Source organism: Hirundo rustica, chromosome 2 (assembly GCF_015227805.2).
Source record: "Hirundo rustica isolate bHirRus1 chromosome 2, bHirRus1.pri.v3, whole genome shotgun sequence".
In the NCBI taxonomy this organism is placed as follows: domain Eukaryota; kingdom Metazoa; phylum Chordata; class Aves; order Passeriformes; family Hirundinidae; genus Hirundo; species Hirundo rustica.
Window position 1 is genome coordinate 19,305,156 of NC_053451.1, and position 25,949 is coordinate 19,331,104.

At 37.2% G+C, this 25,949-nt stretch overlaps 1 protein-coding gene across 3 annotated transcripts in view; it reads left to right on the top strand.

Annotated features, from left to right (window-relative positions):
* The window catches only part of CBLB (Cbl proto-oncogene B), a 125,833-nt gene extending 100,116 nt beyond the window's left edge, over positions 1-25,717 (top strand). For 2 of the 3 annotated variants that reach the window (XM_040055775.1, XM_040055777.2), the window contains 8 exons: positions 1,820-2,188; positions 3,978-4,072; positions 7,649-7,792; positions 11,685-11,764; positions 11,865-11,996; positions 13,292-13,438; positions 15,910-16,020; positions 21,926-25,717. In XM_040055775.1, coding sequence (XP_039911709.1) covers positions 1,820-2,188; positions 3,978-4,072; positions 7,649-7,792; positions 11,685-11,764; positions 11,865-11,996; positions 13,292-13,438; positions 15,910-16,020; positions 21,926-22,188 — 1,341 coding nt within the window. In that variant the 3' untranslated portion in view covers positions 22,189-25,717. The remainder of the gene's footprint in view (positions 1-1,819; positions 2,189-3,977; positions 4,073-7,648; positions 7,793-11,684; positions 11,765-11,864; positions 11,997-13,291; positions 13,439-15,909; positions 16,021-21,925) is intronic. The other variant, XM_040055776.1, reaches the window with a different exon arrangement.
* The last annotated feature ends 232 nt before the right edge of the window (positions 25,718-25,949 follow it).

The window sequence follows — 25,949 nt, forward strand, 5'->3', positions numbered from 1 at the left end:
AGTTGCTTGTTTTATTGTAATTGCTGTATAAAGAGAGGGAGTTAGATTAAAATTTTTCATTTTGAAATGATAAATTCAAGTTCAGGACATGACTTGAAACCTGTGTGCTCATAATAATCCAGTTTGAAGTACCTTGTTTCTTTTGTCAGGTTTTTACCTTACGGTTGAAAATAAATATAAGATTTAAATGGTTTATAATTTAGAAGAAAAAATAGAAGTTTGAATAGTTTCTTTAATTTTCTTTCTGAACTTCCTATATTATGCAAAGGAATTTATAACACATTGAGGATATACACAAAACTTAATGCTACATCCATTAAAAATTAGTTTTACAGTAGGGTTTTTTGCAGAGTTCATGACTTAAAAAAAAAGGTAAACCAGGAATAGTTTTAATGCTGCTTTAATTTTTTGAAAATGCTTCTTTTATGTGCAACTTGTCCTAGAAAAAAAAAAAAATTTGTGGGGTGCAAGGGAAACGGGATGGGGGCAAAAAAGAATAATCTAATACATTAAAAAAAACTATATTAAAAAGAAAAATATTATATAGTCCTGCCAAAACTACTCTTTCAGGAAAAAAGCCCACAACTTTTCTGTTTTGCTCAAGTTGAAAACTATAATTTATAACTATCAGGTATAACAAAAAGTCTGGATTGGAGTATTATTTTCCTGTGTTGACAGTGAAAATAACTATTTTACTTGACTAGCAAGTGAGTTAAACACTTCTTTTTTTAGTTTACTTCCTTCTAGTATGCATAGGCCTGTAGATAGAATAATTTTATTTTTAATTCCAGTCACATGTTGAGGTACTGCTTGAAGAATAGTACTGGGCTAGCTGGTGAAGTGAGAGCAAATGCTGTTCTTACTGTAAAAGTTCAATGACCTCCATTTCTTTCCATTTAAGTGGTAATAATATGCAGGCTAAGCAAAGTCCAAGAAAATTATACATTCCCAGGGAAATAATCTTACCTGTATTTCTTATGGTAGATAAAACATTTGTAAAGACCTGGTCGTACTGTTACTTCGTAGATTTCCATTAGTAATTCAGTCATAGTGCAAATGTTTTGGTTTTGTCATATTTGTGCAGCTATGCGTTTTTTTCCCTGATAACCTGGATTTCAGCTTTTTAGTACTAGCATACATAGTTTTAGACCACGTTTAACCATTTATGATATAATTCGACTCTTAGAAAACAAGGATTCTGACAAATGTTGCTTGCAGATAAGCTAATTGCAAGTAAAACTACCAACTAATTAGGTTGCTACCTGAAAAACTGAACTGCAATTCAAACAGATTTGGCACTCTAATGCAGTGCATGTCATGTAAAGATTGGAATCATTCCTAGGTATATCATTAAAAATGAAATAATGGTTCTTTCTTCCCCTTGCTCTCTAATCATTTCTTTTTGTGCTCGTTTGCTGTCAGTGAGTTACTCCTCTGGTTTTTTGGGGGGTTTTTTTTGTGTAGGATTTTGGGTTTCTTTTCCACATCAGGAAGCCTGTTTTTTTCAAACACTCCACAGAATTCATTTCAGCAGATGAATAAGTGGTTCAAATGATCAAAGCAAAGGATACTGGAAAAAAACATGGGTCAAATAAATCTGCCTGAATTAGTTGTCCTTTCTGCTCCTTGCTTGGGTTACTCATGCAACATCAGCAATGCTTTCTGAAGAAGGGCCGGGTTGTCTGCCGAATGTCGGCAAGACCTGCATTGAACCTCCTGGCAAGTACTGCCATGGTGCCAAGAAAATACCTCAGTCAGAAATGATAAAACGATATGTTTTTCTCTCTTTTTTTTTTTTGTAACCTCCTGTGCTGTCCAGTCTTCTCCCTGCATGGCGAGGAAACAGGACAAACCCTTGCCGGCACCGCCGCCTCCCCTGCGAGACCCTCCGCCGCCGCCGCCGGAGCGGCCTCCGCCCATGCTGCCGGAGAGCAGGGCGGGCAGGCACCCGCACCACCCCGAGAGCCTGCCCGCCAGGGAGCAGCCGCTGCCCCTCGAGGCCTGGGCGCCCAGGGACCTCTTCGGGACGGGCCAGCAGCTGGTGGGCTGCCGAGGCGGGGGCGACGCTTCCCCCAAGGCGGGACTGACCGCCGTCGCCAACGTGAACGGGAGGCACAGCCGTGTCGGTTCCGAGCAGGGGTTTATGAGGAAACACAGACGCCACGAGCTGCCCGCAGAAGGCGCCAAGGTATTTCTGCTGAGCTGGGCGCGGAATCCTAAATTCGCGGCCTACTGCAGCGTCGTCGTGCGCCGGCTAAACGCGCCGTTTATATTGGCCAGCGTTGATTTGGGGTTTCTGAATCGTTTGCGTTGAGAGTTAATAGTAAGCTGCTCATAAAGAAATAATTTCGTTAAATGCTGTAATTTGTGGAGCAATAGTACGTGAGAGTCTGAGTTACGATTTCCACATAAAACTTTCGGGAAATTTCTTTGAGAGAATATTCTAGAACTCCTATATTCTTCTAGCGAATTATCCGTGATAACTATCAGTTATCCCTATATGCTGTAATAATGTAGCATCTCAAGTCCACTTTGAAACGGTGCTAAAACTGTGTACGCATTTTCTGATGGAATAGTAGATGTTCCAGTTAGCTCTCTTGTAGGTGACTTGAATTCTGGCATTTAGCAGCTTCAAGCACTTGCAAAGCCATTTAAAGCTGGTCAGGCTTAACTTTGAAAAGAGATCAAATGCTAATGTCTTAAGAAAAAATTCCTAGTTCTGCTCTAATCAGTTTTATCAAAGCAGCTCTAGTTTATTCATAGAGGTTATTAACTCAAAGCTGCTCTCTTTGTTCGCTTGAAGACTCTGTAGCTTGGGCAAGACTACGTAGCTCTTGCTTAGATGGATGGATTTGTGGTTAAGTCATGGTAGTTAGAAATAATTTTTTTCATCTATTTGCTTTTCCCAAGACCACAAGCTATTTAACCTTTCTGTCTCCAGTTAATTTTTTGTGTGTGTGTGTATATAGCAAGTATATGCCATATATATAAATATATGAGGGTTTTGGTTATTTTGAAAGTACATTACTGAAATTAAATTAGTATTGATAAGGGTTGTTGACATATGTGATGAAAGGTACTTAAGTAATCTATGATGTTATATATCATTAAATTACTATTATATAATGCTTTTCTCATTTTGAGGCAAAGCACCAAAATTTTACTTAGAACTAGGCTGTTTAAAATGCAGCACGTTTTCTTCTGATTCTAAAAGGATAGATACTGGGTATATATCTTCAACTGTACCTTCGTGTAGCATTCTTATTGTGGTCTGGCACAGTACTGAAGCTGATGGAATAAATACTTCTCAGAATGCCAAGTCAGAGTGGAAGTGTAAATCTGGAGAAGTTACATATACACCCCTTTAACCAAGTACTGCTTGAGCTGTCATTTTCAGGTTGTAGATCTAAACCATTTGATTAGAGGAAGAAATGCTGAATTACCATTTCTGCCTGTATTTACATTCATGAAGGAAACATGAATTTCCTTCCCTGATTCATATATCAATTTTAATATAAACTTCTTGCTATTGGTAGAAGCCAAGGATTGGGAAGACAATCTTGTGGGTAGAGGATGGATTCTGGCAGGCGCTGTATCAGAGTTTTAATAATTAATATGTTCAGCATGATGTACCCGTTGCTTTGCCATTACACTTCATCTCTCTCACTCTGCAATCTTGAAATTTTGCCCCAAGCAGTTCAGCTGTAACTGAGTGTCTGTCTAGTGAGTGTCATATGAAAGTTCTTCTCCTGGTGAAGTTTTAAACTAACATGATCTACAGCTCCAAAATGGGGTGAGCTGAAACAGGTCACTTCAGAGACAGGTTTTTGGTGTTAACTCCTGGGAAAGCCTTTACCCACAGGCTTCTCAAGGCCTGTTGTGTAATACCTAGTTGATGAATACCCATATTCATTCATTCATTCATCATTCTCCATGATAGAAGGCGATACCCATTGTAACACTTGTGTGATTTTTAGGTTTTTTCAAATGGTCATCTGATAAATGAGGAATATGATGTCCCTCCACGGCTTTCACCCCCTCTTCCAGCTGGCTCCGTCATCCCTAGTATAAAGTAAGTTTATCTGCAAAAGAAAAGTGCTGGTTAATGTTAGATGACAGCACCGACTCTCTGGTGGTAAAAGGAAAAAATGGGAAAAAGAAAGAAGTTAGCTAATATAAGTTGATATGCTTTCCATGAATTTTAATGTGCCTTTACAAAGGAAACATAAATGATATTGATTAAGTGGGAGCTGTCCTAATGTTAATTGAACACAGCTTGTTTGTATAGGGAGATAGGATAAATTGTGGCAGATCTTGCTCACAGGCATTTGGCAGTGAGAGCAGATACTGTCTGGTTTGGCTTCTATTACTACAGGAGAAGTGTGGTCAGAGCTGTTTATCACAGGAGATGACAGATTCTATGGGAAGTGCTAGGGCTAAAAAATGTGTTCTGTCACTGTTCTTGCCCCTAATCTAGTCAGGCTTTCTGGGTTTTCAGTATGTGGAGTTATATCCAGGGTTCACACTATCATCTCATATTTGTTGTGGCTAAAAAACAAGCAACCAAAACATTTTTATATAATTTTAAATGTGATCAACTTTCCTGAGTTCCAGGATATGGGAAGATTTGTCTTTTCAAGTGTAGACTACTGTTAGTCCTCCAATAAAACGACTGTGGTTTGTTTTCTAAATAAAGATGTTGCTGTCATAATAAGTATCTTCAGACTCTGGATGACACAAGATTTTGTACAGAACAAGATATATTTAAAGTTGAAAGCTTGGAGGTCCTGTAATATCCTTTTCTGTGTTTCTGTAAGGAAATTGGAGCATATCACAATAATGCTATCCTACAGCTTGTTTCCAATGTTCTGCTTGTGATTCTTGCTGTTAAATAATATAATTGGACAGTCAGTTCATATTAGTCATGAGAACTTTCTCATTCCATTTTTGTATTCAGTTAGCTTTAATACAGAAGACAAATATATTTCAGCATTTTATTAATATGCTGGGTTTTTTCTTCCTGAGCACTACAATAAAGGTGCAGTGGAGCATTGACTTTTTTACATAGAAGCCTGTTTTTAGGTGGAGCAATTGGCTGAGGTGAAGTTTTCCATGCATACTTTCAGTTCAGAAGAAAATTTCAGAATATTATCCAGACATACCTGTAATTAAATGTCGGGGTGTAACCTGATGGAGGTAGGGTCTCAGAAGAGTCCCAGTGGGAATACCTCACGTAATCAGTGCCCTTCTAGTCTACTTATTTCATAACACAATGCAAATGTAGATAGGGGAATGTTCTTGTTTTTGTGTTTCATAGCATGGAGAAAACCTTCTGCTTGACGAGAATCCCATTTTTTAACTCAGATATTTGCAGATGAGGCCTAGAACCAAGATACAGTGTATACACAGAGCATTGGAAAAGCCACACAATATTGTAACAATTTGTACAGCTACAAAATCCATGTCAGGCCAACCCAAAGCTAGAATGTGAGAATTCAGCTTTGTCAAAAGAAATTCTTTCATTAACCGAAGACTTCTGAATAGAAAACTGATGAATTCCAGGAAGAAGGAGAAACCTTCATTCATGAAAACCAAACTTCATTGATTTTTGAGGAAGAAATTAACTTTCATTTCTGTTTTGGCTTTGTACTTGCACCTTTTAAAAATTACACAGGGAATTTTAGATTTTGATTTTTAAAATGTAAAATTATCAATACATAATGTTAGGAGTAAGAAGTTAAAATTATCTAATTACTAAAATTTCACATGAAATGAGCGTTAAAAATTGGTCATTGTATGTTCTTTCTTTAAACACTAATATGTCTGGTTTATGGGGGGAATTTTGTTGGTTTTTTTTTTTTTTTTAAATTGAGTTTTTGTCAACACTAGGAAATATGCCAGTAATCTATAATATTGTGTGACAATATGTAGGTGGAAAAACTGGGGAGGAAGGGAAAAAAATACTAAAACCAGCAATTTCCATCAACCACGGTGATTGCTTTTACAAAAAGTAACTCAAATAATATATATCATGATTTATTTGGAAATGTCAGAGAGAATATTTTTGCAGTCTGTTTTTCCTCCTATTGAATTGACTGTGCTTAGCACTCATAAATGTTGAGCTGTACTTGGTTCAAAATACTCTGCTTTTCACAACTGTGCTGTTCCAATTAATCTCAGCAAGTTGCTCATTTTTTTTGTGCTCTCCAATCTGTGCCGTGTGGTGGATTGAGAGCTGGTTTGCTTCATATAGCTCCAAGGCATTCTGTTCTTTCTAGTTGTTATAATCAGTCTGTAATTCCAAACAGTTGACTGAAGGATACATTGATGATACATATGAAATGTCTTATTCTAAATAACAAGGAGGCAAAATGACTCTTACTTCAAACTTCACAATTCTGAAATGTTCCTACTTAAATTGTTTGATCAGCTTTTACTGAATATATTGTTAAAAATATTGCTTTTTTTTTTCCCCTTAAAAAGTTACATTAATAGAAGAGTGCTGGAGGTTTTTTTTTTCTTTTTTTTCCTGGAAACAGTGCTGATTTATTTTTGTTTTACTAAAGCAATTATTATAAAATGTACTTCAATAATGAAATATTGGACTCTTGCTAGCTGAACATCTGATTTTTATTTTCCACTCAGCCCCTATGTTTTTGACTGGACATGTGAAAATAGTTACTTTTAATTGGACTTCTGTAATTATGTCAGACTTTTTTAGCAGTTTTGATCAAATTGCTGGTTTATTATTGAAAAGATACCTAAAACTCTTATGTCAGAGCTACAGAGTGATTCTTCCCCAAAACGTCAAAATTTTCAAATTGAATTGTGTTTGTTTCATTCTGGTGAGTAGCTCCCATTTTGCTACATCAGTAACAGACTTTTTATCTCAAAAGTCCTATAAGCCACGGCGATATTTTGCATGAGAGAGCACCTGTTTCTCAGTACGTAATGAAGCATCCGATTCCAAGCGCCTTTTGTAGTCTGTAAAGAAATTAGGAGTATTTACTTGCCTTGAGGTAGCTGAGGCAAAAGTAGCACCAAAAAAAGGTGTTTCTCCTCTTGCTGTCTGTCCCATCTTGCTAACAAAATTTTGAGGGTGAAATCTTAGTTCCGTTAGGGCAAGCTGTGGCTTGGAACTCCTGTCTCCCTTGAGATCAGCCTTTGGCACGGCACTAATCGGTGACAGAAGGAGCAGGGCTGATGTGCATGTTCCAGACACGTGAGAGGACACAGCGTGTCCTCGCTCACAGCTTGACAGGCCAGTGAAAGGGTGAATGCCCTCTGCATCACTAAGCCCTGCTAAACACCCTTTGTCCTGAATTAACTTTTATTTAGTGCTTTTGATAAGTGCAAACAGGCTGTCCTGCGAGTGCCTGTTTAGTTCTGATTCCTCGCAATTCTCTGCTATGTTGTGCTTGCTTAAAGTAGCTGTTTAACTCTTAGAAGGGCAGCTGCCCTTTGCCCTATGCGTTCTCAGGGACAAAAGGTCAGTAACTTTACACGTTTGTTTGTCATGGTGCTTTTGTCTCCCGATATGTAGCAGATGTATTCAGCATCTTGGGGCTAAAGAAGAGTATTTTTGGAATTGTGTGAGGTCAGGTACCTAACAGCCCAAGATAAACCAATGTTTTTCTCATCTCCTTAGGTGCCCTGGTCCTTCAGCAAATTCCTTATCTGATAAATCAAGGGAACACCCGGATGATGATGATGAATACAAAATTCCTTCTTCACATCCTGTAATACTTAGCTCACAACCACCTCACGGTCATAATATCAAACCTCTTGCTCGGTAAGGTAATTCAGCAGCCTTGAAAAAATTTTTTTACAAAACCTCTGCTTATTCCAAAGTTAACTGGATTCAATGTCTGTAATGATGGTTAAGCTTGCCTGCCTTCTAAGCTTCTATGCTTCTGTTACACTTGGCCACCACCACAGATATAAACCTATGAAGTTTACGTCATTGTATCTCTCTTGTGTCAGAACTGGGTATTTTTTGCCTTTGGATACCATTTCTGCAGTTGGGGTCTATTTTTTTTTCATCTTGCATTGAGGTTTTCAAAACTGACCGGGAGATTTCACCCCTAAAACACTTTCAAATTTAATTTTAAGGCAAATTGTGTGACTGAAATTCCCAGTCAGCTTTGAAATTCTTAGCCTTTCACATTTTATATAATTCAATTTAAAAGCAATGCAGTACTGAAAAGTTTGTGAACTGTCAGCTGTATGTACATACTTTGATTCCCTTTTTGTCCAATGTATAGTGTGCCTTTTTAGCTTTCTGAGCCTGTTTGGCAGTATATTTTCTTTGTGCTTCTCAGGAACAGAACCTTTTTTAAAATACAGATGGAATATGTCTCCTTAGCTTTAAATATGTTCTGAAACAATGCCTCCAAACTTTCACTGTTCAGAATTACTGATGGATTATGACAAGGAGACTTGGAGCAAGGGACGTGGCAACTGAAGGCTGTGACATTCCTCTTGAACTTTGCTCCTTAAAAAGATATGAATGGTTGGAATTAAGACAAGAAGTCTGGAGTCAGAGGCGGGGAAAGAGCAAATTTTTACTGGTCTTGTAGGTCACAAGTATGATATTAAAATCAAGTATTGATCTAAAAAATTTAGACCTTCCTGTGATTAAGAAAATTCGGTGACATATTGCCATTTTTCACTCTCTGTCAGAATGTGATGTTGAGGGCCCACCATCAATAAAGCTCAATGTGTCCCTCACCCCAAAATTAGCCAGTAATAATTTTTAGACCTTTTAAGTCAGAATTTAAAACATGTAGAGAAAAAGCTCATAATATGATCATTCTTTGCATGCAGGCTAAAAATTCTGTCTTAGAAATCCTGATCCAGTCTTCACAGCAAAGATATGAATATTGTGCAGTTGCCAAAGCTTAATGAACTTAAGTACTTAAATTTTTATCTACTATATGAGACTTAAAAAAAAAAAAAAAATCAATGATAAATGAAACTGTTGGCTGAGCAAAAAGATGGGAAGTAAGAAGAAAAAAATTCCAAGGTCCTAGTCCTTTTTACCTATCCAATTTTTATGGGATTGTGTTGTGCTTCTGTTTGGGAATGAGGCAAATAGATTCAAACTGAAAGGTTCTTGAGAAAATAAGCAGCTGGAGAAGTGGAATCTTACAATTTTTATTTTATAGAAAAAAACAATTGAGTGCCTTCAGTTGGCTGGTACAGTATTTTACCAGATCCTTAGAATTATTAATAGAGGCTACAGATATACAGAAAGATGATTTCCAAGTTTTCTCCGGTTTTTACTGTGCATATGGTGGGATTTTTTACATGAATTCAGGACTTGCTACAGATAAAATACCTCAGTTTGGTATTCGGGTTGCTCCATGATTAAAGCCACCAACTCTTCTTAGGCATTCTCATAAAAAAATTAACTCAAACCATTCTCCTAGACATTAAAGAAAAAAAAAAATAGTCTGGTGTTCCACATACTTCAAATGTCTTCTTTTAGCTAATGTCACTGCTTAGATGTGAAAGCAGCGATAAAGTTTTCAAGAAAGAATCTGCCTCCTGGTTGATGTGTTCTCTTAATGCATTTCATTGAGTAACATGAGAGGGATGTTTTGTTTCAATGAAACTTAACTTCTCATTATTGCTATCAACTTTTTTTTTTTAATGTTAGAAATTTTTAGCACATTTCAGCTCTTTCCCCCAGTGTCACTTTCTCTTTCCAAAGTGTTAGTCCCTCACTTCTTGTATCATACTTGGAGTTTTCAAGAGGCTTAAAAATTTTGTCAGAACGTTTTGTCGTTTAGAATTATGTCATTGTTCCATCCTGCTCCCAAATTTGTGTTGCCTTTTCTTTCTTTTACCTGTAGACGTGACAGCACTAAAAACAATTTCAAGAATAATACAAAAAATGATTCACATTCTTACTTTCTGGCAGATTATTTGTCTGGTTTGTTACTGCAGAACATGAGTTCTGGAATAAGAAATAAAAGGAAAGCATTTCAGCATTACTAATGAGGCTATTATTAGAACGTTACATTATTACCTTAGCTGTCTTTTCCTAATAAAGCTTTTTCCAAAAGGGGAAAGGACAGAAGGCTTGCTTGTTAGTACTCTTTGGGTGCCCTTTTTTTGTGGTGTTTACTGTTAATGTAAAGAGGTATTTCAGCATTGTTCGTAAACTGAACGCTTAGCTGGGCTCATCATGGACTGTATACTTCTGAAGTGGTGCCATGTTAAGTTACCTTGCCGCCTCTGGCTGGTTACATTATTGAAAATGAAGAACTGATTACAACTAGAGTAGAAAATTATTCTTAATTACTTAGTGTATATGGTGAGGAGTCAAAGGAAGTGTGGCATCCACTGCATTTGAAAGATTGAATCAATCTAATGTCAAAGAAAGAAACAACACTTCCTCTACCACTTCTCTAGGGGAATTAATTTATAGTAAAAGATCTCTCTACCATTAGGGGCTTTTGTTTGTTTGTTTGATTTTAAATCTTGCAATTATTCCTATATTTATTTCATTACTCCAAGTTGTAACTCTTGGGACCACAAATGCAATTCACTTCCTCTTTCCTGTTTATATATTTTAAATGATTCCAGACCTTTATTCATTCCTTCTTTCCATTTGGTCAAAGCTGATAGGTTTATTAATACTGTTGGTAAAAACCCCAAATCTGAAATTTTAGCTGTATATAACTCTAGTAAATTTCCCACTGTTTAATCATAGTGGTGCATGGTGAAATGGGATTTTTATCTTTAAGCTGGAATTGCTTAGCATGGTGGCCTTTTTCCAAGGAAAGTCTCTGGTTCTTTCTGAATATACAGGGTCCACAGTTCCAGTGACAGGAGAATTTTCCTGGTTCTTTCATATTTTTTAACAATATTTAATATATTTAAAAGGCTTGTTCAGTATTTTTCCCTGCCATATTTGAACAAAGTCTTCTTACAAAAATAATCTCAAATATTTTCATCAAGATTGTAGGCACTCTTCACTGTTTGTTTGGGTGCTTTTCATGTGAATTTGGTACTGTTGTTAAGTTTTGAGGGCAGAATATGCTTCCATTTAAGAAAAAAAAATCAGTAAACTGTGGTGGAAGTATCAGCAAGGCTCAGTTTTTTGATAAAGAAATGAATAGGTTCCTACAAAACTCCTTTGACTAGTTTAATTTTAGGGTTTTCACTGGGGTTTTTTAATGCTTGGCAAAGTTGAGTTGAAATTTGTTATTAGTGTGTATTGTGGTGTTTTGTTTGGATTTTTTTGTTGTTCATGATGGTTTTTCTGTGTGCTTTGGTGTGGATAATTACCAAAATCCACATTTCCCTTTTTTTCATGATTCTTCTAGAGAAAATTCAGCATCTGGGAAGGTGAATAAAATTGAGCCTGTGATGTAACTGTGTGAATTAAGTAATGACTTGAGCTCTAAAGTGAGGACTGTGTTTAATCTTAGTTCTTCCTCCAACTTGTATTGCAGCCTGTGTCATTTTAAGCCATATCAGTACATCACCAAGAAAGCAGCGTAATCCTTCAAAGCAGTTTTAATGAGGGTTAACCGGGATCTGCTCTCAATATCTAAAAATGTACATTTTAAAATTGATTTGTTTCCACATAGTGAACTGCCTGGTACTGCTCATTCAGGGAATCAGTGCTTGGCTAAATGGTTGATTGTTTCCTGCTTGATGTCTGTCTGCAGGGTGTGTGAGAATGGTCAGTGTGCGAATGGAACGCACGGTGCCACTTCCGAGATAAAGAAATCTAAACATCCAGAGCCGGGTACGTTTCTGCCGTTTCGTTGTTTGCCAAGAAGATTTACTCTGTGCTGCCCTAGGGGTGCAGCAGGAAAACATTCACTTCTTGTGGTTGTGTCATTCAGGAGATGTCTATGATGCACCTACTGTTCCGGTACCTTTGCCTCCTGCACGGCCTCCTGCCAGAGACAGCCCCAAACACAGCTCTTTGCTCAACAGGACACCCTCCGATTATGATCTTCTGGTGCCCCCTTTAGGTTGCAGACTTTTTGCTGATTACACGTAATGGTTAACGCTGCCCAGATGAACTAAATGCCGTGTTTACCGAAAAACAGCCAGTGTTGAGTATGTTAGGGGTACTAAGCAGTCTATGAGCTAGATACTACAGCTGTCAGGCAATATTTGTGTCATTTGGAGTCTGTGAAACCTCACTTGGGACAGGCAAAAAGGTATACTAAATCTGTATCCCAGCTATACAGAAAAGGAAAAAAAAACATTTTCCCTAAAATAAATTTTAATTGTCCCTTACTGAGAAGTTTGAGCATTGCAACTGAATGCACTAGTGGAGCATTTTTCCTACTGTAGCTTAAATAATTCCATTTGTTTTATTAAATACAAAGAAGAATGCCAAAAAGATGGTATTTGAGTAAAAAAACCCAAACCACTAAATTAAATTAATAAGTTAATTTCTGGGATTTTTTTTCCCCCATCAGGGGACAGTTCAAAAGTCGCTGCTGTCTACAGTCACCAAAAGCTCTTTTTTCCAACCCTGATTTCTGTTATGTTCTCCTACCCAAAAAAATCAGTGATCTCTGCATATATATTGGTGCTGTGCTTGGGGCCCACCCACACCTTCATTGACAAACTCAGCTGCATGGTTGTGTCTGTGTGTATGTGTCAGCATCCAAATTTCTGATTCCATAAAACCTTTTGAACGTTTGCCTTATTCCTGCACTATGCTCCCTCTGGCCCCTGAGGTGTTCCTGAGATGCAGGAGAAACGAAGGGAAAAGAACACGTAGAAATCACAGTGCTTGGTAACTCTAGTCCTGCTTGCACCACCTTTGTATAAGAGGTGCATTCTTCTGCCAAGCTCTAGAAAATTCAGTTTATATCTGGAGTCAGAGCTTCTGAACAGCAGATAGCAATAATACACAGTATAAATGTAGCAGATTCAGTGCAGTCAGCATTGTTGTTTGTATATAAATACACTTGCTTAGCCACTGAAATGCAGCTGTTATTCTACTGTGATACTCAGTGAAGCTTTCACTGTAGTTCACTCTTGGCAATTGAGTCACTAAAAGCAATCTCTCCTTCCATCCCAGAAAAGAAACTGAGCACTGCCAAAGGTCATTCAGAGCATTTTTTAGAAGGGGGTTGTGGATATTAACAGTCAGGTTTACAGTTTCATTACTGGAGTCACTGTGCTGCTTAGATGAACCATAAGAGTAAAAGACTCAGCAGCCAGAGAAAAATAAGTTTTAAGCTTTTTTCTTTATTCTGCAGTTCTTAATGAAGTTTTGCCCATCTAATAATTCATTTCTAAACTGCAGGTGAAGATGTATTTGATAATTCGCCCCCCTCGCTCCCACCACCACCACCACCACCACCCCCTGCTCGGCACAGCATGATTGAGCACACAAAACCTGCTGGCTCAGGGAGCCGACCCTCTTCAGGACATGAACTGTTCCTTCATTCTGGTAAGAATACAGAGGAAACAGCATATTTTATTTTATTTTCCCTTACTTCAGAAGCTTATCTGTTCAGTGATAAAGTTGTCACTAGGACTCAGAACTTATTATACAAAATATTAAAAGATCAAATTTTTAAATGGTGGAGGTGAAGTACTCAGAAGATAGAAAGACTTCACTTCTCATTATCACAAAGTAATAAAATTAGGTCAATATTTCGATACCAGGCTAGAAATTTTGTAAATTGTAGTTTTCTGTTGTATTCTGTAACATTAGTCTGTATCCTTTTGCCAACTCCATTGTTTTCAATAGTAAAGCATAATTCATAGGGGTTATTTTCAAGTTGAAACTTTGAAAAGTTGTAAAATAAGGGAAAAGAGTATTCTGCTGTGTTAGAACTGTTGCAAAATTTTGCTACAAAACTATATTTTTAATAGAGTTGCTAGGTTCTGGGGTTTGTAACTTTTTTGCTAAAGTCAGTTTCTCACCTATCTCTCCCTGTTAATCACTGTGGTATATTCAGTCTGATATTTTGCTTATAAAAGGTATGAAAACTGTTTTTACAATTAATGGTTTTTGTCTTTGAGTTGAAAGGAGTTTGATTTTCAGGTTAATGAGGTTGAATACATTTGCTGATTATGATACAGATTACAGCAGGATTTTTGTCGGTTATAGAGCACATCTGTTGAGTGATTTCTTTTATTGTTGTTGTTTTTCTCTGTGAAAGCTCTCGAAGGATGTTAGTGTCTTAAGTTTACCTTTTCTGTGAATATTTTCAGGGCTGATCTGCCTTGTGGGGGGGTTAGATGTTGTCTTCCCCTTCTCGGTTTTTCTTAGAAGCTCTGTGGAGAGGGAGAAAATGAAACGCTTCGGTGATAGTTTCACAGGAAGGCCAGAATGTGGATGACAAGCAGTCATGTGCAGCTGCATGATGGCCTGACAGGTTCTCTGGTGTTTGGCTGACCTGTGTGAGTGGAACTCGCTGTGGAGTGAAAGGGACCTACTTTAGGTCGAAGTGCGGTGACCTTTTATGGAATGTTTTTTATTATGTACGTTTTGCTATCAGTCAAGGCCTGACATTGAGTAATTTGCGAAAGCTTTGTGTATTTTGTGATGCAAATTCAACTCAGTGTGTTACTTTCTCGTCTAAGTTGCTAAATGCATCCAGGTGAAAAGACTTGGCACGTTACAGAATTTAAAGGCTGATGTACGTAAATACAGAGTAGTTTTATCTTCTACACTTCAAAATAAAAAGAATGTAATGTTCAGAAGTCTGGTCTGAATGGGTGCCTCACTTGTATCATCTGATGCAGAAATACACCTACACTGTTCAGTTCTGATGGGAATGGAGAGGAAAAATAGGAGCCCTCACGCACAGGTGCACACAAGCTCCATCTGCCTGTGCCCAGTTCCCAGAAACATGCAGAGTTTTAAATGTTTAAGTGTAATTTCCAAATAATCTAAGAACGTCACTGATAGTGTTAAAAAACATTTAATGGCTTTAAAATAAATATCTGGGATATGTATCTACAGCCATGTATTGTTCTTCATATTTGCATAAGGAATACAATCGTACAGCAGCAGTTCTCATTAATCTTAGCAGTGTATTGCATCTACTTAGGCATGCATGGTTGTGTGAATTGGTCTTTTTTTATTCATATGGTATTTCTAAAGCCGTATTACTCACTTTGCATCTTGTCACATAATCTGTTGTAGAAGATTTATGATGAGTTTTTGATGATTGGTTTCCATACAAGTCTTGAGGGTGATTTCTCAGCTATCCATCAGAGCCTGTCAGATTAGAATAATAATCTCATCATCAACACCAGCCAAAAGTTGCACTCACGTACAAAACAAACACTCTGCAAGCACTGAGTCTAGAACAGAAGCCAGATGTAGGATGATGTTGCACTTGCTCAGCAGCATCTTTGGTAGCCATAGAAAAAAGAAAAGGAGGGGACAATGCACCGAGATGGTTTATTTCTCTCATTTTTTAAATTCTGTCCCTGTAATATTTGCCCATAGCTGGGACTGTATGACTGGGAAATCAGCCCTGCAGTCTGTGTGAACTGCAAAGCATAGAAGTGTAATGAAGCTTTAAGTAAACTGAAAAGCTGGGATGTTTCTAATTGTGCTGCTTTAGGCACTGCAACCTCTTCCATGCTTTGCCAGGCACAATTCCAGCAGTGTCAGCGTTGGGTGGTTGAAAAGCACCTTGTGGATATGAAGAGACCACAGTCAGTGCAGGACAGACCACCTTTAAGCTGTATTCCTGTGTTTCACTTCAAATCATACTTACATGTGTACTATGAGCACTGAATGTGGAGGTTTATGTGCATATGCTGTCGGGGGACGCCTCTGGTTTCATGGCTCCTCTGCATGATGAGAGGCTATTTTAATCCTACCTTCTATGCATCAGCCCTCCCTCACATAGTAATCCTGATTATTCTAAGACTCTTTTTTTTATTCTGGTATCACAGATCCCCATTTTGACCCAATAACTGGTCACGTTCCTTTGCCACCTGCTCGGAGAGCACCTGGAGAAAATGTCAAAACATCTCAAGACTACGATCAACTCCCTCCATCTTCAGGTAAGGCAGAAAACTGTTCTTGTAGAAAATTACAATTGAATGAAGAAAATTACTTGCATCCATAAGGTCCAATGAGTTTTTTGTCATTCTGAGCAACAAATGGCAATGGTAATAACTGCTTTACGAAAGTATTAAATCATCAAAGGATAACAGAGACTGAAGTTGTGCAATCGAGGCTACTTGTTTTTGTGCATAGGTGTGTATACTATGGCATCTATTTTACTAGCTGCCAAACCGAATGCTTATGTGAGTTACAGTGTTCCTTATGTTTTGAGAAAAACACATTTCTTGACACATTTCAAGCTCATGAGAGATCAGAAGTACGGAATGGCGCACAAGCATTTGATTTCTATCTTTATTTCAATTCTCCTAAACAAAAAAATAGTAGCTTAACTCTCTAAAGTGTTCTTACTTTCTGTCTTTTTTGCTAATATGTTTGTCTGAATTTCTAAGAAACTTTTAAGATATTTCTTAATAAAACAGCAAGAATCAAAACCACCTAAAATTTAATCTTCCTTTTCAATGGAACAGGTAGAGTAGAAACAATTCCTCTGCCAAAGAAATTTTGGTTATAGTTTTCAGGCAAAAATTGTAAACTTAAAGGAAATCTACTGAGTGAATAAAAATAATAACATTATTGCATGTATTTCGAAGTACCTGCACCAGTTTTCAGAAAAATTTTCTTTCCCATGGTACTTGGGAAGGGGGAGGATTGGCCCAACCACATTATTTTGCTATGTGAAGAAACCACACAAAGAAAAAGCCAAGTGATATTTTGTACCATTAATCATTCTCCAGATAAAGTTGTGTGTAAAGACTTCTTATGCATAAAGTAAAGGACTTTAATCTTTCAGTTGTAGTAGTCACCATTGTTCAATTGCAGCATTCCAAAGTGGAAAAAAAAAAACCCAACATATTTTTTTAGTAAGCACTCCTCAGAGTTTCATGCTGCTGGGGTATAGGTGAAAAAAAAAAAAAAAATTCCAACATAAATGATGGGAAATTTCTATAGCTCTCTTCAGGCTTACTTATTTTTTAATGTATAGCATAATTGTGAATTGATGTGATGCCTTTGGTAAATATATTCTCTTTTGGGAGGGTATCTTTAATATAGCTGTTTCTCTTTTAGTTTCCAATTGTTCGAAGGAAATAGTTTATAACACATGTTTTATATGTGGCATTGGTTGGGGTCAATTTGTCATAAAATGCTCACTCAATTTATTCAGGGTGTTTTGAGCTCTCTTATAATGCAAATTATGACAATGGTGTAACTACTTTTAAACCTGTGACGTTTTCCTGCAATTCTTGTACTTCTGGCATTGAACAATTCTTAATTTCTTAAATTACTGCAAGATACTTGGTAGTTAAGAACTTGGAGCTTTCTGGTGGTACTTAATACTTTTTGATCTGTGTTTCTCACAGCCATCTTCTAAAACACTCACGTGTCTGCTTTTGCTATAAATATCATTCTAAATCAGCATGATATGCAGCAAGATATTCCATTTAATTTCAATTAGATGAAAACCATGTGATAGATCATGTCATCCTCTTAATTGGAAAGTTGTTTTTACAGTGGCAGTAATTCCGAAGGACAGAACTGATGAGCTGCAGGATGAACTGGTTCACCTTCATCTATGGTGTTAAAAGACAATGTAGAGAGTGTAACTGTATTCAGAACTTTGGTTTTGCATTTATTCTGAGTTAATCAGCTCACTTAAGAAATTCTTCATTTCAGTGCTTTTGTGAGGTGGTTCTTTGAACTAGCTGAAAAAGAAATGGAGTTCACTCTAAAATCTAATTATAATTTAGCCATGGGGTTCCTAGAGTAGCATGGGCAGTGCTTTATAACTTCTCTGCTTCACTTTCACTGTTTTTAAGATTGCTGTCGTGGTGTTTAACTGAATCCTTAGCATCTACCAAGTAATTAATTCAGGTATCCAGTATTGGGCCCTTCAGAAATAGTACTCAGCCATGCAACCCACTCCCCCAAAGGCATGGCTTCTCAAACTTCTTATAAACAACTGTGTAAAGTTATTACAAAAAGAGCAAGAAAAGGAGATGGGACTTGGGGGTGCTGTGGGTGAGAGGCTGGACACGAGCAGGCAGCGTGTGCTCAGAGGCCAGAAAAGCAAACAAGTCCTGGGCTGCATCCAAAGCAGTGTGCCAGCAGGGCAAAGGAGGGAATTCAGCACCTCTGCTCTGTCACGGGACCCCATCTGGAGAAATGCATCCAGCATAAGAACGACACGGACCTGCTGGAGTCAGCCCAGAGGAGACCACCAAGCTGATTAGAGGGATGGAGCACCTCTCCTGTGAGAAAAGCCTGAGACAGTTTGGATTGATCATCCTGGAGAAGGGAAGGCTTTGGCGTGACCTAATTGTGGCCTTCCAGTACATGAAGGGGGCCTAAAACAAAGCAGGAGAGGGACTTTTTACAAGAGCAGGTAGGGACGGGACAAGGGAGAGCTGAAAGAGATTAGATGAGGTATCAGGAAGAAGTCCTTTACTGTGAGGATGGTGAGGCCCTGGCACAGGCTGTCCAGAGAAGCTGTGGATGCCTCATCCCTGGGAGTGTTCAAGGTCAGTTTGGATGGAGCTCGGAGCAATCTGATCTAGTGGCAGGTGTCACTGACGAAGGCAGGGGGGTTGGAATTAAATTATCTTTAAGGTCCTTTTCAACCCAACCCATTCTGTTATTCTATGATATTGCTAATAATTAGAATATTTTACCTAAGCACAGCCAATAATAAGAGGGAAAGGAAGAAGAAAATTAAGCTTCTAATAGATTTCCACTCTATCTTGCTGAACCTAGCTATTCTGAAAGATATACATTCAAGTGATTGGTTAACTGTATTTGCCTGCTGCCTGTTCATTCACTCAGCTGGCCTTATGAAAACGTTTGCTTGCAAATTTGGGTTCCTTTTACAAAAATATTATTCCAGGGTGTATTTCAGTTAACACTAGAGGAGATAATATAATCCACAGTGTAGCAAAATACAAAGATAGTGCCTAATGCTTGATCAAGCAGTGTGTGCAGTGGGTCCTTCCCTCACCTTCTCCCTGCTGCCTGAGTTCCTTAGAGCACGTGTGCCCTGGGTGTGCTTTGTTCCTGTACCCCTGTAGGTGAGGTGGAGCTGCTTGCCACTGTTCCACAGAGGGCCTTGCACAGCAAGCCTTTGTCACCTGCTCCTCAGTCTGTCTTGGTGAAAGACTGAGGAATCCAGGAGAAGCAGCGAGGGAAGAAAAGAAGGGCATTTCACAGCAGCGAGGAACAGACAGTTGGCATCATTACAAGCAGCCTCTCCCACTGTGCCATAGAGCTCTCACCACTTTTCCTGTGCTTTTTAAACACTTATTAAATGAGCCTGTGTCTGCCTTTGTACTAACCCCTTACCTAAGGGTTCAATCTAGTGCTGAATTACAGAAATGTGAGCGGTGGTGGAAGCTGCACGTGGTAGAAACTGTTAATTGAATTGCACAGTTAGAAAGCCTGTTTGAATTTTTAGTTAGACATTTATGGTGGCTGAAACATCAGAGGATGGGAGGTAAGGAAGGAAAGTCCTGCTTAATACCTCTATCTCAGTGTCCAGATGGACATGCAGCTTAGGCTTAGTATCTTTAAGCTCAGGATCCAGTATGATACCCAGCTTTAGCTGAAATTTTATATGGATGTGAAGATATTGAAGGAGATGTCAGCGTTTAAAAAAATAATAATGGGAATTGAGAGAGAGAGCTGAAGATCTCAGAGTATCTGTGCTATAGAGCAATGTCACTGTAGTGAGAATAAAATGCCAAATCTGCTGACAGAATTAAAAATGACCTTTCTAAATTATGTGATTGCTTAACAAAGCTTGTTTGAAAGCTTTAGCGAAGTGAAGGTTTTAAACAAGAAATAACTTCAGTTTTAAGCCTGTATTAGGCTGAGTCAAGCAAAAATATTCTTGTAACACAAGCACTGGAAAGGATCTGATTTATGCATAAGGAATTTTTTCTGTACTTCAAGCCCAGGGGAAAATGTAAAGTTTGTAAATTAATTTTGTTTCATACTGTATAGAAAGGAAGTCCATAATGGAATGTACATATTAGAACAGTTTGAATGTTTGTGAAAGAAAAATTATTGGTTTTAAATGATGTGCCATTATTATAAAGCTAAAGAATATTATTCTTTTGCAGTCTTGAGTTTCTTAAAATAAGTGAAGTGGGAAATTTGGACTTGTTTCTGATTCAGTTTTTAGTGAATAAATGCATTTCCTGAGCTGTAGTTAATTTCTCAGACAAGTGTTTCATGGATCTTCCACACCTTCATAGCAGGTTTGGATCTGCTACAGAATGTTTATCATCTACATCATTCTTTTTATCTTCAGACAGAAAAAAATTGAAACAGATATGAAATAGTCTTTAGTACCTGTGGGTCTTAGCCCCTTACCCTAAATCTTTATCAGATTTCTTTCATCCACATGTTATATGAATATCACCATCTTGCTAATGCTGCTATTAACTCTCTGAATTAAGAAGTAGGATTAAATTTTGTAGCAACACGCATCCAAATTGATGGAAAAACTAACTTGAAAGAAATGTGCACCTACATTAGACGTGCTCTTGTGTGAACTGCTTTCATTTATCTGAGGTGTTTAATGCACTTGGTTGAATTATAGTTCTCTCTATCCAGTGTTGTGATAAGGTTACAATAAGAATACTGGGAATATAACGTTTCTACCATGCCTAAAGAACTATCTCTGAAGTACTTAACACTGGAAAATGCCATTTCTCTCAGTGTAAGTAAACAGGAAGTATCAGCCAGAAATTCCTCTAATTTATCTATCAAAGTCACTGTTGATAGGACTTGTTAAAACCCTTTTTGAGGGATTAAAGACTTTTTAATTTTTTAAATACTTTGCTCTTGAAAGTGTTTTCTGCGCTGTGCCTGCTTGTATTTAAGCTTCTTATTGTAGAATCAGTAAGGATAAAGGCGTTTCAGTAAAGTACCAAGTTTACTTGAGTACAAAACTCTTGACTCTGAGAAGATTAGTAAGTTTGAATATTAGCTTTTTTTCACCAGCACATCATGATTCTTAGTCACCAGCATTGACTGTGAAGGTAACCTTTCTGTAGAAGATAAGGGACGGGGAGATGTGTCCAAAGGGGGACTGGAGAGGAAGTGTTCTGTTCTCATCATGGGAGTAATTGGGCTGGAGGCGTTTTTGAGAAACCACTTATTTAGGTCCTTATGTGTAGCTGCTGTGCATGAGATGAATAGCAATTGAATGAACAGAATTGAATCTTGCCAACAGAATTGGCAAGATGGACCAATAATTTAAGGATTTTTCTCCTTTACGTGTATTTGTCTGGATTCCTCTTCTACAGAACTTACAGCCCTCAATAAAATTGTGATCAAATTTGTGTTTGGGTTTTGCTTATTTGTTTATTTCTCTAGGGTTTTTTTTGTTGTTGTTTGTTTGTTTGGTGGGTTTTTTTTTTTTTTTTTTTTTTTTTTTTTTTTTTTTGGTGGGTTTTTTGTTAGTTTGTTTTGTTGTTTTGAGTTTTTTTAACTCAGAAGTTTTCAAACTGTGGATTGAAAGCCTTTAAGAGTTTGACTGGCTATTTTCACTGTCTTTGCTGTTCCAGCGTAATTTATTTTTCTTTCAAGTTTAGATAATCCAGATTGTAAATTGCATGTTCCTACCGTATTATTAAAGTAGTATATTGCTACATTATTCCCATTTAGGATGTTCTTGAGGACTTCAGTTTCTATCAGATTTATAAAATGAGCTTTATTGGTTGACTAAAATATTTCTTCATGTTCCTTTAGAATTTTACTTTTAGAACAGCTTCATGGGGTTTGACCAACCTATAACACGGTCTTAGGCTAATTTATAATGATTTTTATCTCTTTTATTTGAAACAGATGGTTCACAAGCACCAGCCAGGCCCCCTAAACCGCTTCCTCGGAGAACTGCACCAGAAATACATCACAGGAAAGCATACAGCTCTGACAGTTCCATGGAAAATGTGGATGCAAAAATTGCAAAACTTATGGGAGAGGGCTATTCCTTTGAAGAAGTCAAGAGGGCACTTGAAATTGCCCAGAATAACGTTGACGTGGCCCGTAGTATTTTAAGAGAGTTTGTCTGTTTTCCTCCACCAGTCTCCCCACGTCTCAATCTATAGCAGCATCAAGATTTTCTTGGAGCGTATGAATTCTACAGATACACGTGTGGATTGGGGAATGAGAGGAAGAACAGAATGGAATATTTTTCTTCCATCCTTAGCAGAAGGGTGTTTGTTTCCAGCCGTTTATCAAAGGCTCCTGGCTGCTCTGATCAAGACTTATAAATATGCTGAGGCTTATGTATTTTTGCTAGCCATACTTTTTTAAATCAGGGTTGAACTTACAAAGTAATTTAAAAAAAAGTTTACTTCCCTAGAACTTTTAATCTGTGAAATGCTTTTTTCTTGTTTACAAGTTACAGTTTTCTAGTTTGTGCCTGTACTATGTCCTGTTCATATTCCCTTGTACTTGTGGTCAGTTCTGCTGTAGCATTCCCAACAGTTTCCATGCTGACCACTCCATCAACTAAATCATCACTTTTCAGAAGTTCAGAAGTTCTGTGTTTCTTTTGGTCTTTTTTTTTTCCTTTACAAGATGCTTTAATTGTTTTTTTGCATTTCAGCTCATAAAATGCAAAAAGTATGTGGCCTTCACTACTGATTTTTTTTTCTTCTGAGATTCCTTTGCTTTTGAAAGAGGAAGTATCTGAATGTAAAACACATTATTCTGTGAACTGCCTTGTTAAAGGTATTTTGACATTAATGTTGGGCAGCTTTCTGTCAAACAAGAATTCCATGACCTGTAGTCTCAAGGTCTTTTATATAGTCTCAAAAATAGAAAATCCCAACAAATAAAACACTTCATGCAGCAGTGATAGTGAGTTCTCACATGTAAAATCTCTTTCAAATTTGAGTATCTGATTGCAGATGTTCAAAAAAGCCAAATGCATGTGATAATACTGTGTTTCAATTCCACACTAATGGCGCCACTTCTTCATGGCAAGACTAAAAGGAATCTTTTTCAATTTTATTAAAGGTATTCAGGTAAATTCCAGTTCTAGAATCAGTAAATTAGAATGCAGTTAATGTTTTGTTTGAGTGATTATCCTGTGGTTCATTGTGGCTTGGATCAGTTTGTATTAACTTGGAAACTTTAAATCGTTGATGCACTGTTAATTCCTAATGCTACTGTAGCAAAATTTTTTGCAAAGTTCTTCAGTAACCTACTCCCTCCCCTGTACAGTTTATAATCCTCAAGGATGTGTTTAACACCCAAATTCCTTCACTCACTTTCCAGATGCTTAGTTGGAAATATATTTTTGCTTTGCTTTGCTTAGTTAGTGATACTCCAAACTTTGACATTTTATTTTTGAGCCCAAATTGATGCAAGCCAATTTAAAAATCTTCCTGATTTAAAAAAAAAGAGAGAGGAGACAACTTTATGCTGAGTACTTTCAAAGTTGAGTCCAAATACTTTCAGAACAATTCTTAAGAATGCTGCTTTCTTGGGTTTTTTTTAAGAAACTTGGAATTTTTTTTTGAAAAAAAAACAAACCATGTGGTAGTTAGAATATTTTTCTCATTTTGAGATGTGACGAGTATATGAAAATTTTCAGTGTGCCAGGCTGGGTGTGAAGTATATATTCATTATTCCCTTTCAGCTGTTAGTGTTCTCTTTCACTCTGAGCAAGTGCTAGAATTTATATCAGTTACAGGATCACATCTCGTCAACCAGTGTGTTTGTTGTAAAGATGTTTTTAAAGGCAGCACATGGCTGAACTGCAGGATTTGAGGTAACTGAGAACACCCACTGGAAATTACTGTGCTATCTCTAAATCCCGTTGTTTCATCAAAAAACTGATTCTTAAAACTAAAATTATTTTGTGGCATCACGAAGCATAGTATGGATATCATTAATCTGCTTCAGTGATAAAAGCTGATCAGGAGAAAACAGGGTATAGGGGAGAGCTGCTGATCCATTTGGATTTGAGCAAATGCTTCTGAGTTTATGTTCCAGGAAAAGACATTTGCATCTTCCTGTAATTGTTCATTCCTCAAGTATAGTTTAGGAAAAGTTTTGGTGTAAGTTACATTCTGTGCTTTTGTCTCAAGTTAATCTCTTTCCTCTCTTACGGGAGAATGTTTTGTATAGTATTGAACCCTCTCGTTCATTTGGTTTGTTTGCACCGTCACTGCAGCATTTTAGCTAGCTATGAATTGAAAATGATTCATGCTCTTAAATGATACACTCTGGTTGTACTGGAATTACTGAGATGAGGTTCTAGCATAACTGCCAGCATAGCAATGATGACAGTGAAAAAAAGCGCACTTTACAAGGATGAACAAACAATCCGCAGAACGAGTTTTGAAATTTTGAATTGTAATGAGGAATTCATTTTCTCTTTTTTATGCAGCAGCTTAGTAGAAATTACATCCTTATATTTCAATTAGAGGCTGGAACTGCTGCCTGATAGATTATGGTTTTTAAAGTTTTCCTTCTTTCTGGTTGTGACCACCAGTGACACTTTTTTTTTTTTACTGTGTGTTAAAAAACCAAACTTGATGAGTAATATTCTGAAAGGTAACTTGAAAAGAGTTCCATTAATCTTTAAATGAGTGTGAGAATAACACTTCTAAGTAGTGGAATGTGCAAACTGTTTCAAACCTGTTTTGGTTAGCAGTTTTAAAATCAAACAGAAAAATTGCTTTGCTGGAGTGTTGATGTTTACTCTGCAGGAATTAATAGGCTTAAAATAAATTAATCTGGCTGCACTCTAGTTCTCTAAACATATTTTTAACCTTTGAAGGACTTAAGGGTTTGAGCCTGGCAGTGTGTTGTGCACTTACATAACTTTAGGGTAGACTGACTTGAATGAAAGAGGGCTCGGATGAACAAAGTTGGTTAAATTCAGAAACATTTGCAGTCTTTAGACCATCCTTGTGTTGTCTGTTGACGTCACCTTTTCTCTCCTTTTGGCTAAGTTACTGCATTTTGAGCAAGTTGGCTGAATCAGAAGTTGAGCAGAGCAAGTGGACATCAGCAGCAAAGATCTTTTCCAAAGGCTATGCATAGGAAAAATAATTTAATCATGTTAAAGGAAGCTAATATAATTAGTCATGTTAATGGCTTGTCTGGAACCCTAAAATGGCCACTGGTAAAATTTGTTAATGTCCAGTATCTCAAGAGTGCATCTGGCACAGCTTTTTTATAATGTGAATTTAGGAAGTTTTGTACCAGGATCATTTCTTCTGTTGTATTTCTCTCATTTTCAGCTTGAAGCTTTACTTTGCACTGACAACTCTGACCTGAAAGCATTTAAATTTGTGTCTTAAATATTGACAAATTTTGAAGCAAATGAACACCGTATTCAAAACAAATTCAGGTGCTACCTGATGACCTGGAATTGAGCGCTTTTAGGAGTGACTTCTTGAAAAAGGACTTCAGCAGTTTCCATTTTGAAGGATTTTCTTTCAAATAACTATTTTATCTGAAAATGCCTTTTATAAACTTGTCTAACGTGGCAAATTTAGTGATGTGTTCAATTAATTTATATTTTATTCAACATTCTTTTTAAATTTTTGTTATTATGTATGCTCAAGTTCTTTATCTGTTCATGTAAGGTATTTTATAAAATTAATGTTAAGAGAATGTTGGGTTGGTCCATGATTTTTCAAGACTCTGTCTCTGTTGTTGAATATTATCACTTTCCATATGATACTTTAGCAACGTAGCCTGTCCTATGTAGGGGCCTTAAAAAACTTCTTTTTTTGAAGCCACAAAAATGAGGCCTTGCTCTAAAAGAAGCTGAGTCATTGCATTGAGACATGTGTTTTATATCCCCATACATTATCTCATTTCTAAATTTCAGTAGTAAAAGTTA